General features: G+C 47.4%; 1 protein-coding gene across 3 annotated transcripts in view; it reads left to right on the top strand.

Annotated features, from left to right (window-relative positions):
* Positions 1–12,105, top strand: part of LOC135391325 (uncharacterized) — a 686,593-nt gene extending 674,488 nt beyond the window's left edge. For all 3 annotated transcript variants that reach the window (XM_064621564.1, XM_064621561.1, XM_064621562.1), the window contains exons 6-7: positions 8,857–9,073; positions 11,762–12,105. In XM_064621564.1, the coding sequence (XP_064477634.1) occupies positions 8,857–9,073; positions 11,762–11,779 (235 nt within the window). In that variant the 3' untranslated portion in view covers positions 11,780–12,105. The remainder of the gene's footprint in view (positions 1–8,856; positions 9,074–11,761) is intronic.
* The last annotated feature ends 1,279 nt before the right edge of the window (positions 12,106–13,384 follow it).

Here is a 13,384-nt window from a genome sequence, read left to right as displayed (position 1 = left end):
GAAGGGAATTTACCCGTACACCTTCGTCGACAGTTTCGAAGCGTACAATTTGCCCGCACTACCGCCAAAGGAAGCTTTCAAAAGTGACCTGAACGACCAAGAGATCACGGACGAGGACTATCAGTACGCCCTCGAGATTTTCGAATTGTTCGAATGCAAGGACCTGGGCGATTACACGCGTCTCTACGTTACGCTCGACACTTGTCAGCTCTGCGACGTCGTGCTGCATTTCAGGAGAATTGCGCAAGAAACGGATAGGATAGATATCTTACGCACCGTGTCCCTTGCCAGTTACGCGTGGAGCAGCGCTCTGAAGTTCACTAAAGTCAAGCTCGAGCTCATAAGTGATCAGGAGATGTACGAAACGATCGAGAAAGGAATCAGGGGAGGCATTTGTAACAGCTTCCATAGATACTGTCGGGCTAATCACGAGGAGTGCGACGATTACGATCCACAGCAAGAAAAGACTTTTATCCAGTACCTCGACGTGAATAGTTTGTACCCGTACGCGATGACTTTCCATCTCCCGACAGGTGGTTTTGAGTGGGTCGATCCTTCGAGGTGGAGCGAGATCGATTTTCTCAACATTCCTCACGATTCGGAAGTGGGTTACGTCTACGTGGTAGACTTGACATACCCCGAAGAACTGCACGCACTCACCAGGGATTTTCCCCTGGCACCCGAACACAGGTGTGTGAACGAGAACGAACTCTCCCCCTACCAGCGACACTTGAAAGACGCGTTGGCGCTGAACGCCCCTCCCACAAAGAAACTCTTGCTGACGTGCTACGATAAAGAACGCTACGTCGTTCATTATGCATTGCTCGCACTGTATGTGAGGTTGGGCATGAAAATAAAGCGTGTTCACAGCATTCTTTCGTTCCGCCAAGACAATTTTTTGCGAGCCTTCGTGCACAGAAACGTCACGTTGAGGAATGCCGCCACCACGAAATTCGAACGACTTTTGTACAAAACTATGTCCAACAGTACGTTCGGTAAGTCGATACAAAATGTGAGACGCATGAAAAGGTACGCTATAGCCTACGACAAAGAAAGCGCGCTCCGAAAAGCTAGCTCCGTCAGCAGTCAGCATTTTCACATTCTGAGTGACAAGTGCATCTTATACGAGATGCAGAATAGGAGGGTCAAATGCACGCACCCCCTTTACGTGGGCTTTGCCATTCTAGAGATATCCAAAGTCCGAATGTACAGCTTCATCTACGAGTCTCTCTTTTCTCGCTTGACGTGTCCAGTGCAATTGATCTATAGCGATACGGACAGCATAATTTTTTCTCTCACGTGTGAAAGCCTGGAAGAACAGCTCATGAAGATTGAGAATGAGTTAGATCTGTCTTCCTATTCACCGGACCACCCGCTTTTCAACGACGAGCACGCGAACCAGATGGGGTACTTCAAAGACGAGACGGGAGGTGGTGTTATTCAGGAAGTCGTAGCCATCCGAGCGAAAATGTACAGCATTCTCTTGGCTGGGTCACACAAACAGATCGCGAGAGCGAAGGGAGTTAAGAAAGACGTGGTGAGGAAACATTTATTGCACGAAGTGTACCGAGATTCTCTGTTCAATGAAAAGACAGTCTCTCAGAAGCAGTGCACCATCCAGAGTATAAAGCAAACAATGTACACCATTTCGAGACTCAAGAAGAGCTTGGTCCCCTACGACGACAAGCGCTATCTCGTGGATTCCGTACACTCCTTCCCTTATGGAAGCTGCGAATACGGTAAGCTTTCCTAGTGTTTTGACGCGTATAGGATTACGATAGTGCTCTCTCTTTGTGCAGCATCGGAAAACCCGGAAGAGAGCCCGAGAGCGTCGTCGTCAGGGATCGAGTAACCGCGGAACAAAGAGCTGCACGCGCATGTAATCGAGAATAAAAGTTGTAGTCGAGATATGCTTCTCTCTCTCTCTCTCTCTCGCAGACAGGAGAAGCAGGGGTCATCGTGGCAGTGCGGTAGCGGAATGGGTGCACGAAAAGAATGACCATACCGTCATCGTACTGGTACCGTGACCCGTGCAATGACGACGCTGCGATGAAGATTCCCCTTTTCTGACACGTCTGATCATCTCGTTCTGTTCGTTAGATCAGACAAGTCAGGGAGGGGGGAGGGGGCAGGCATCTATCGTCCAACTCCTTTGTTTGTATTCAATAAACATGTTTCAGTGAAAGAAAAGACAGAGTCTCGTCAACGTTATTCGGACTGTTTAATGCGTTGCATGTCAATAACTAAGCGGTATTTCAATAAATCAATGACAAAGTTGGCGATGTAGACTGCTTGCAAATGTCGCTGCTTCCGTAGAGCGTGCTTAATATGAGCGATGGCACGAGCGAGAAGGTCCACGATGTCTGCAGCGATGTAGTTGAATTCTGCGTTGGACAAGCTCACAAATTCGCTCATTAGTCCCAGGGGTCCGTCCGGAACCGTTATGCAGACGTTCTTGTAACGGGCGTAAATTCGACGCACCATCTCCTGCAGCGGCCCCGGCGAGATCTCTCCTATATTGCCAAAGCCTACCATGTCTATCACGTAGCGAAAAGCAGTGATGACGAGCTCGTTGCGGGGACTTTCGCTGTTGAAACATTCCTTCTCCACTTCTTCCCAAGAAGCGTGGGTGCGGGAACAATTTTGTAAAGAGTGGTAGCTGAACATATTCACGTAGTGATGACGCGAGCGCGGTGCGCGCTGCCTTTATACAGATAAACGCGCGCGCAAAGAAACGAGAGTAAAACCGGAAGTCAGAAGCCACCCGTCGCCGCTAGGAGCGCGCGCGCGCGCAGCGGAGAGCCGAAACCAGAGGAGGCACAGTAAGCCGGTTTCGCCGCCGCGATAATAGTGTCGCCGCTGGCATTTCCCGCCAAATTCCGGCTATTTACTTTCCATTGGCTCCGGTCCCCCACGTGACCTTTCTCGATCGTGATTGGCTGAGGCTCATTTAACCGGTGGATTCGCCCGCGTTCGTTTCTCCGAGGCGCCGACCCGTCTGACCGTTGTGTAGCTCGCGTCTACGTATGTGAGCAGGCGGTGTTTTCGTTTCGTGGATGTCGAAGATCTTCGAGCCATGGACGGACGCCTGAATGAGAGGTAAGCAGACAAACGTATGATGCATGTCAGTGATCAGACGTTTAATACTGTCACCTAACTGTGTGCATGGAGGTACGCCTTGCCCCGTATGACATCACTTTCTGCCGGTTATCAGTCATGATCTGGTTGATGATTCTGCGTGGCGTTAGTTGTTGCGTTTTGTTCCGCTATTTGAATATGTCTGATGTTTAATACACTAGTGTGCATGAAAAGGAAAACAGCGTGCATCGCGTACGCAGGGCTCCTCCAATTTTGGCGTTAGTCGACATTAGGCGCGTAACGCTGGCATGTCTTACAGAGCGTATTCAGCCAATTAACGTTGCCTGTGCTCGGGTTTACCATATTATTAACAGTTTCCTTTTTTTTTTTCATTCAGACACCGACAGCTGGTCGTGGCCCTGCGATCCGCGAGCATGTGGCCCCTGTCACCAGAAAATTCGACAGTTGTGCTGGGATGAAGCGGATGGCTTCTGCGACTCATCACGTGCTATATATATGTATAATAATATCTACTTTCTCCATACCGAATAGGTTCCCTTAAGGATTGTATAAGATACTCGCGCTTTCTGTTGCTCGGCACTATCTATTCTCTATTTATTCTGCAGTATTTTGTAATCATCGTGTAGATTTACTTGCATTCAAATGTTGCTTCTTGTGTGTATGTTTACCGTGTCAATAAATTTGTACATGTGAATTCCTTCGTCTTCTGGACTTCCCGATAATATTAGCAGATGGCCTGGCGAAGCGCTCGGAACAGGGGGGGGGGGGAGAGAAGATGAGTGAGAGGGTGTGGAGAGGGCACGCAGCGCACATGCGCAGTTCGATCAGCCAGCGCGCGCTTTTTGGCGCCGTTTTCGGGCTATTTTGTCGTGATTCGTTACGGATGATCACGTGGTCAAGGGGGGCGGTGGTTTTCGTGGCGAAACTGTGGAAGCTACAGCTGCACTCCACTGCCGAAACCGAAAACACCCGCGGGCGGCGCAGAGGGAGCTAGGAGCGCGCGCGCATGCGCGGTCGGGTGGAGCAGAGGGCGCTAGGAGCGCGCGCATGCGTAGCACCCGTAGAGTGGCGCTTACGTCAGTCCACCTCTGGCTCTCGTTGGGAGAAGACGTGCGGTCGTTCGCTCCGTCGTCACTTGATCCCTGGCTGTCGACGAGAGCGGACGCTCCGTCGCAGCGGGGAAAAAAGGTGAGTGATTTACCGATGTTTGCGCGTTGTTTTACCGTGCTCGTGTTAAGCCTTTTCTGGCATGTTTAGACTTGTTTAGCGGTGTCCAAGCCTGTTGACGCACGTTTACCATCGTGTGGTTCCCGCCTTGTGTTAGCCGCGAAGTGTTGTGACGCTGTGGTTAGGCCTTGTCGATTGCCTTAAGCCTTTCCCCCCGATGTGTAGTGTTTTCTCCGTGCTGTTTAGCAGTAGCGGTTAGGCCTTTTCCCCGCGCTCTGGCATGCTTAGACTTGTCGAGCAGTGTTGCCATTTTTACGTGTCGCTAGTACTTTCTTGTTCTGTGTTTCTCGTACAGAGCTACGATGCTGGCGCCATCTGGTGTGATGCCTTGGAACTAGCGTGCCACCTGCCTCTGCAACCGTCGTGCTCCAGTCGCCCGCACCGGCGTGATTTCTTCAAGATGGCGTCGTTGATTTTCAAATAAATCATTTCCTACTGTCTGCTTCCTTTCTATCTAGTTTTTTTATTTCCTACAACCCGAGTTTTACATAGAAAATCCACGACAAGTATTGCACTGAGTCAGATTTTGCCAAATTTTAAAAATTTAAATTTTTTAAAAAAATTTAAAGTAATTTTAAAATAATTTAAAGTAAAATGTGCAATACTTGCCGTGGATTTTCTGTGTAAATCTTGGGTTGTTACATTACTACTCGTAAGTAGACTGCCGTCCCGTAAGCAGCCGGGCTAGCGTCAGAAAAGAAATGTAGCTCTGATTCCGCTGGATCAGATAACTCTGTCCCGTAGTGGCGTGGAATACGTACACCTTTTAGAAGTGACTCGTCTTTGTACCAATCTCGCCACTTATCCTGAAGATCAAGCGGTAGTGGACTATCCCAGTCCAGATTTCGTTTATATCGATTGCAGCAGTAGCTTTCCGGTTATTGTATAAGGTAGCACGAATCCCAGCGGGTCATAAATCTGTGCCACCAAACGCATGACATGCCTCTTAATTACTGTCGCTTGCAGGTCACCTTCTACGTCATCTTTTAAGTGTAGAGTGTCTGTCACTTGGTTCCATGGTATTCCAAGTACTTTCGTGGTTGTGGCTATCGCAATGGAGTCTTTTTTCATTTCGGAAAGTTGCACGCATTGCCACACTATTAGATCCCCACTTTTGCAGCTTCATAGACGCCTTCATAAATATCTGTTGAGTCTCGGTGTACACCCTTTCTGCTTCTTCATCGTCCGCTGCTCCGAAAATGTCATCAACGTAGATTGATTTCTTAAGTAGACTTACGATCTCCTGATGTTCGTTGGCGGCTTGTGCAAGGTGATGACGCAAGGTTGCCGCTAGGAGAAATGTACTAGGGGCTGTGCCGAACGTTACCCTCGTCATTCTCCAAGTCTGTATTTTCGGGAGTGGTTGACCCACCTGTGGCTCCTCCTCATACCATAAGTAACGTAGCGGGTCCCTGTCTTCTTCCCGAATTGCTATCTGCAGAAAGGCTTTCTGCACATCCGCAATCAACGCGACCGAATACAGCCTAAAGTTAAGCAGAACTGTCATTACATGCCGGTTTAAGTTCGGGCCAGGGTCCAAGTTATCGTTCAGCGATGCTGTCCAGTCTTCATGGGACGAAGCGTCAAAAACAATTCTTATCTTCGTGGTCACTCTGTCTTCTCTTATTACTGCCTGATGTGGCATGTAGTATAGGTGTCCTTGACCTCTTATCTCATCCATATCACCCGTGACCTTCTCTGAAACTCCTGAGATGAGATATTCTCGTATAGCACCGTCGTATTTCTTCATCAGCTCAGGAGATTTTATTAATCTTCTAGTGACTTGTTGAAGTCGCCGTTCTGCTGTTTTCCTGTTGTCGTTCATTGAGACCATCGCCTTCCACGGCAGCGCGACAACATATCTGTCGTTCTTGAATTCGATAAATTTCTCGAACTCCTCAAGAATTGGATGTCGTTCATCACCCTCTGTCTCATTATCGCGAATGCCGATACTATCAAGGTCCCATATCCGATTCATCATATCGCTTACCTCCTGTTGCGGTGCTGAGCTTATATGCAACACTGTGACGTTGTTGCATTGAGTTGTCTTCAGTCTTCACACTGTTCGTGGCTGAGTATGGACCTTGCAGAGTCCAGCCAAGTGTTGTTTCAATGGCGTGTACGCCTTGTTCTAGTTTACGAGTCTTTCCAGTTACAAACTCCCAGTAGTAATCTGCTCCGATGAGAATTCCGATCGATTGATTTTCAGCTGTTCTTGAGGAGTCTGCCGTTATAAGACCGTATTCTTGCATCTCCTCTTTCATTTGCAGGTATTTCAATAGCTTGTGTGCATATTTTTTTCACCACGAGTGCTAGGATCTTTTGGTATTCACTTGTGGACTGAGCACGCAAATGAACCTCAACTGTATCTAGTAACTGTGGCCGACTTGATCGAAGTCCAAACGATCCTATTGACACGCTCTCCGCGCAAACACGTTTACATCCTAGAGCTTCAGATAAACCTTTGGTAATAAAAGTACGTTGACTCCCACCGTCAAATATGAGTCGTATCTGTAGTTCTCTTTTGATTCCTCGGGACCAAGCAGTGGCTGTCTGAAGGAGTACTTGCTTACATGGACAGGATACAACTACTGTCGTCTTAAGGCTGACTTGGCTTGATGTTTCTGGGGCGCTTTCTGTAGCTTTTGGTTTGTACGTAGGGTCGCACATACTTGATACATGTCGCGCCGAACATGTCCTGCACTTGGGGTGACTTCTGCACTGCTTCGCCGAATGCTAGGCTTGGTGCATCGGAAACACAAGTGCTGTGCTGCCAGCCTTTTCTTTTTCTCCTCGAGTGACTTGGGACCTGTACAGTCTGGCGTTGCGTGCCCCGTGACGTTACAGAATGTACACTTATTTCGCTTGCATGGTTTCGCTGTGCTTTGCAGTGTTGTGACAGGCGTATCTGTCGGTTGCCTTGTTCTGTAGTGAAACGTCGATTTTACACGGTCAGACATGGTACTACTTTCGAATGTACGTGTGTTAAGTTCTTCGCGATATTTCACTTCATCACCTAGGAAAGTTAACAATATCTTCAAAGCTTGTCTGTGGAAAGGAACACTTGCAGTTGTCGATGATTCTGAGGTGTTTTGCTTCGTTTTTTCACCAAGCGTCCTATTGAATTCCAACGCCATATCAGTTGGGAGCGCTCTGAGAAGTACTGGATAGAGCATCGCGCAATATGAATCCACTGTTGTACCTAAGCATTCCAATCCTCTGATATGTGCCTGTACGGAATCATGCAGTTTTCTTAGTTGATATATTTGCCGACTTGATCTCACAGGCTCGAGGTCTGCTAGGCTTTCCGGGTGCTCCTGAATAAGAAGGTTGTCGTTTCCAAAACGATCACGAAGAATCTTGACTGCTGTCTCATACGTGCCTGATGTAAGCTGAAGACCCTTTACTGCACTAGCTGCTTCTCCTTGCAACGCAGCCATGAGATAATTCATCGTATCGCTGAGAGATAGATTTGGGTTATCATGGATAGTTGACTGAAACTGACTCCAAAACGTTTGCCATTGGTGTCTTTTGCCATCGAATTTCAGTAAGTCCAGTTTTGGAAGCCGGACTGTTCCATGCGCTCGATTAGATACACCCTGTTGCGTAGAAGTCTCCTGATGCTGCACGTTAGTCCCTGTGGGATTGTCGTTCATTTCTGCTGTATTTGTCGCAGATGTTGACGGCGGAACCTTACTCCCCCTTATGAATGCTTTTGCCTTGAAGCTTACTGTTCCTATTCTGTTCTGGTAATCCATCTGCCTCGTATACTCGTCTTCAAATTCGTTTTCAGTAAGCAGCGGCTCGATCTGGCTATAAACTTCTGTAAGGATTGCGTTAATACACTAAAGACGTTCCATCCTTTCTTCTAAGTCCATTATATCTTGTCCTTCACTACTCGTTCGACGCTCAATATCATTCAACAATGCGGTTACCTGTGTTGGCAGTACTTTGCGCTTCTTTAACAGTTGGGGCTTTTCCATGTCGGTCGATTTTGCTCCAAGTGTTTCTCGCTGCAGTCTTCCCTGTCAATGCTCGATCCGTTCGATGCAATCCTGGTCACGGCACCATTTTGTGGAAGACAAGACAGCTGAGAGGGATGACGATGTGTTTATTGCGTTGAAAAGAACTAGAATGAACGCGACGTCTGTCGCGTGAGCGTAACAGACAGTGACTCATCATCTCCTTTGGTGATATCTTCAACATACCTGTGCCATACGGGTAGGATCAATGACACTCTCGTTTAATGTAAATAGAACGCCGAATGGCATTGACAACGAAGACTTGCTACACGTCAATTTGTAACGGCATTAAGGGGGCGGTCGTATCTGTTTCACTCGATTGGCTCGACAGCCTTGCTTGGTTTCTGTTTTTACCTTTCCAGGACGTTTCTGTAAATTCAGCTGCGATGTAATAGGGCACGTTTAGCCAAAACACTTTGCAGGAACCGTTCCTTGATGAATTTGGCACGGTATGGAGCATTCCTTAATGTCATTTAGTCGCTCCTTTCCTGGTTTCCTAACATCCCAGATTCACGGTCAAGTACAACGGCACTCAGATCTACACAGCCACGAAGCACGCATCGGGACTTCGATTAGTTATGGAGATGTTCATCACTACCATCCTCATAGGACTAGACGGCGAGCAAACAACGTGCGTAGCCAACCCCAAGACTACGGGGGCGGCGACTAACACCAAGCACCCGCTCGTCCTCTCAAGTGGATTCCACCTGACCAACTTCACCATGGTAAGGAGGAGTCGAAGAAAAAGTGTGCCTATTTGTACAGGGCGTTGCTGCGAAGATAACAATGGAAGCCCTAATGTACTCCCTCTCTTATAGCGTTTACTGCGAAGTGTGTGCGTGTGCGTGTGTGTGTGCGCCCGCCCCCGTCCTCATTAGACCGAGTAACTTCCGGAAATCCCTCAGGGTTCGGTTATTGGCCCCCTATTATTTCTCATTTACATTAATAACCTTCCATCTGGATTGACATCTCGTATTCGCCTATTTGCTGATGATTGCGTCATTTATCGTTATATATCAAGTTCGTCAGAACAAATTGCACTCCAAGATGACCTTCATAAGATCGCTTCCTGGTGCTTCTCATGGCAGTTACCTATTAACGCCGATAAATGTAAATCAATGTCGTTCACGCGGTCCACCCCCACAATATTTCAATACTCTTGTGGTTCGTCTCTGCTTGAACACGTTACCTCATATAAGTACCTCGGGATTCATCTAAGTAGCAAGCTTTCTTGGTCTCATCACATCCCTCTGACTATAGCTGCCGCTAATCGAACCTTGGGATTCCTTCGGCGGACTCTGAGACTGGCCCCAGTGTCGGTGAAAAAGTTAGCCTATACGACATTCGTGAGGCCAAAGCTTGAATATGCCGCGGCGATATGGGACCCTCATCAGGCGTACCTCATAGGCTCTTTGGAGAAGGTTCAAAACCGGGCCGCCCGGTTCATAGCCTGTGACTATCGTTCCGACAGCAGTGTCTCTGCGATAAAATTGAAGCTCGGTTTAACCACATTGACCCTTCGTCGTAGGATTTCTGCCCTGCTACTTTTTCACAAAACCTTCCACAATAGCTTCCTCTACTCCTCTATACTGCTGCCCCCTAGCCATATATCTCACCGTGTGGATCATGTGTTTAAGGTTAGAGAATACCGATGTAATACTCCAGTCTTGTGTTCCGCGAACTTCACGTTGGTGGAACAATCTTCCTCGTGACATTGCTACAATTAGTGATCATTTGACTTTTAAGCAAGCAATCCACGATTTATTCTGCTCGCCCTAGTTAATCCTCTTCTTACTCATAACTTTTTGCGTTTTGCTGTTCGTGCCTTGTGACCTGTACAGATATTTTGGCCCATTGCATTTTTTTTTGTATTTTATGGGATGTATCACGTGCCTGACTTTTTCTTATGTTCATTTGCCTCCTTTGTTCTGTTATGTTCCACTCCGGCATGTTGTACCCGCTCTGCGGGCCTTTGACGTACATACAAAAAATAAATAAATGAATACCGTTAGTGTGGCGGAAGAGCCTTTCGCTGCTAGTGGTGGCAGTGATAATGATAGTGGAGATGCGGCTAGTGGTGACGGTGCGGATGCCGGTGACACCGCTGTTAGTATCACTGCTGTTAGGGTCGTTACGATGCCTGTTAGTGTTGTAGCCATGGTAGTCAGTGGCGGTGCTCTTAATGCAAGAGATGCCGCTCCAATTTATGTCGCGAGTCCTGTTGTTGGTGACAGTGTAGTGGCAGGTTGTAACTCCCAGATTACTGAAGCTATCGGTGACGAGGAGGATAGTGTCGCGTCCTCAGACTCCGAGCGCTTGGTGATTGATGAGGACGTTAAAATAGTGCATGCGGGTGATAGGAATTTTCCATCTCCTGTCGCTAAACGTATGCGCGTGTCTTCCGACGGCTTCCAGGTGCATGATGAGTCTCAAATAGACGATGAGTCCTAGTGTTAAGTTCGCTGCATTTCGTTTCATTTTAATGTCTCCGTTCAGTCTTGCTACCTTAAACGTTCGGGGGTTTACCATGAAGGCCAAGCAGCTGCAGGTTGTCGATTGGGCAAAGTTGGCAGGTGTTGGTTGACATCTGGGGTTGGTTGATAAGATTTTCGCAGTGGGAGATTTTAGCACGAATTTAGGAATCTAGCTTGTAACGTGGAGTTAACGCCTGTCTAACGGAGACTACCTCCATAGATAGTTCTCCTGCTTAATGACAATGCACACACAATACGTGTTCTGGTCTCCCTGGTTTGGTCTGGGAGCCTGTCCTTCATATACTGAAGAAGGGCCCCTTATAACGTGGTCTTCCCCCGTGTCTTCGATTGCACGGCTTACGAAACGGCCGTCCGGGCAGTATCCTTTGTAGTGCTGTTTTGTGGAAGATATTTTTTTCTTAAAATACACACCAAGACAAGACAGGTTCCTCACTTGATGACAATGCACACAATGAGAACGGGCTACCGTGAGCATGATACGCAATATGCTACTCAAGTGGGTCTGCTGTCTGCAGCTCCAGAGACTCCCTGTCTCCCCTATTACCCGTGGAGGGATCTTATTGATTGGTTCCTCTCCCATATACCGGAATAACACTTCATGGTTGATGCGCACGTGGTTTCCTCTGTTGATCCATGCCGGCCTACGAATACCCCGGTATAACTGTCCTGTGAGTGGAGAGACAGTTCGTCACGTGGTGTCGCCAAACGGTACCCTCTCCCTTGCCCAGAGGAAAACTCCCGTTGTGTCTGTAGGAGTTGTGTGAGAGATCAAATCGCACCAGAGCTACTACACCTACAAGGCGGGAGAAACTTTGCACGCAGCGGCAGCCGCGTATTGATACGGTGCGGAAACGGAATGTCTCATAACAGTGTCGTGAAATTCGAAAACGTTAATTGTGTTTGTTTATCCTTACGCAGCAAACCGGCAGCCGTTGAGAAAAACGAAGAGCAAGGACACACGAGGGCACCTGAAGCACAGCCAGGGATACCTGCAGTACTCGTGTATTCCGTACCCTCTGGACGTGTGCCACATCCCCCAAGAGGTCCCTTACCTTTCCTTCCCCCTTATAAGTTTATTTATTTCCTTTACATAACAGCACCTTGTCCGCATGCTTGTCGCAAGGGTGACCGGGAAACGAAAAGGAAGAACGCTGATCAACAAATATAATAGGGGGTCTTTTGGTACGTGTGGCACGAGTACGTGTTTTTTTTTTTGTGTGTGTGTGTGTGTGTGTTAAAATAAAATGATTTGGTAAAAGCAATTATCCTGTGACCTCTTTTGTCTGTCCAACCTGAACAATTCGAAACAGCTAAAACTCTATGCCAATAGAATTGAGTGGCAAAGTATAAGGCCTTGAGTTATGATGGTCATAATTCAGAATGTATGTCGAAGACCAGTGATGGGCAAAGCACCAGTGAAAGTACATCAAGTAAAGTATTAAGTGCTTTCAAAATAATGTACTTACAGTAAAAAGTGCTGCAGGTGCTAAATACTTCAAGTGAAGTACGAGGTACCGAGAGACGCACCTGATGTGCTTTTTGGCTACCGCTCCTCGTATAGGTATTTTCGGAGACTAATATGCACATACTAACGTTCAAGTTCCCTTAGACACACAACATACGGACGCTATGTTCATAAGCTATGACACCAGGCTTCCGACTTTTCGTATTTATCCGATAAACTTTGATAAGCTCTTGCCGGTGTTTTTCGAGAAATCGGATTTATCCGATAAGTTCAAATTTGTCCAACGCCCATGCGACGGCCTTACGTTTTTTTTTTGTTTTTTTTTCGGTTTCCGTCTTCCTTTGTCCCCGTTCTCCCACGCACTTCCACACACTTTTCGATTCCAAAGTCCAAACTGGTCAAAAAAGACAAAAAAAAGTCAGAAGTGGTAGCCTCCTTCAGGGTCGCTGGTCGTATGAATGGTCCAAAAGGAGGGTACTAGAGCACACACTTGTCTCTTCTGTGCTATGCATACTCGGTCCTAGTGACTGTACTTGATCCCGGGCACTCGGCTAGTTTGGCATGGGACAATACTATGAATATCACCTGACGTTGAATGTATCCCCAGTACAGTTCTGAAGCTCTCACATTGCGCACTGTCCTCTACTATCGCGCACTCTAAAAAATATAACTCCTTTTTGGGTGTAATTTGACGATACCCTAACTGACTCCCTTTTTGGTGTATATATACACCCTCTGGCAAAACTACACCCCTCAGAAATGGTGTTCTCTGAACACCTCTTTTGGTGTAATCTAGCGGTACCCTAACTGACTCCCTTTTTGGTGTATGTCTACACCCCCAGGCAAGACAACATCCTTCAGTAAGGGTGTTATGCCGAGGGCAACAGAAACACAACGGTTAAAATAACAGGCATATTCTTTATTTGGATTACCTATAATACACTGCATGCACTGCAATAAGAATTACATAGTCACCGCACAATACAACACAAAAGTGTCCACCAACATGTCGACCAAGATGAAGGCATTACGGAGAGGCCAAGAGAAGTCCTGCCTCTGTAGTGAAAGAAAAAATG

The sequence above is a fragment of the Ornithodoros turicata genome, chromosome 4, assembly GCF_037126465.1.
Source record: "Ornithodoros turicata isolate Travis chromosome 4, ASM3712646v1, whole genome shotgun sequence".
Classification (NCBI taxonomy): Eukaryota; Metazoa; Arthropoda; class Arachnida; order Ixodida; family Argasidae; genus Ornithodoros; species Ornithodoros turicata.
This window is presented reverse-complemented; position numbering and strand designations above follow the sequence as displayed.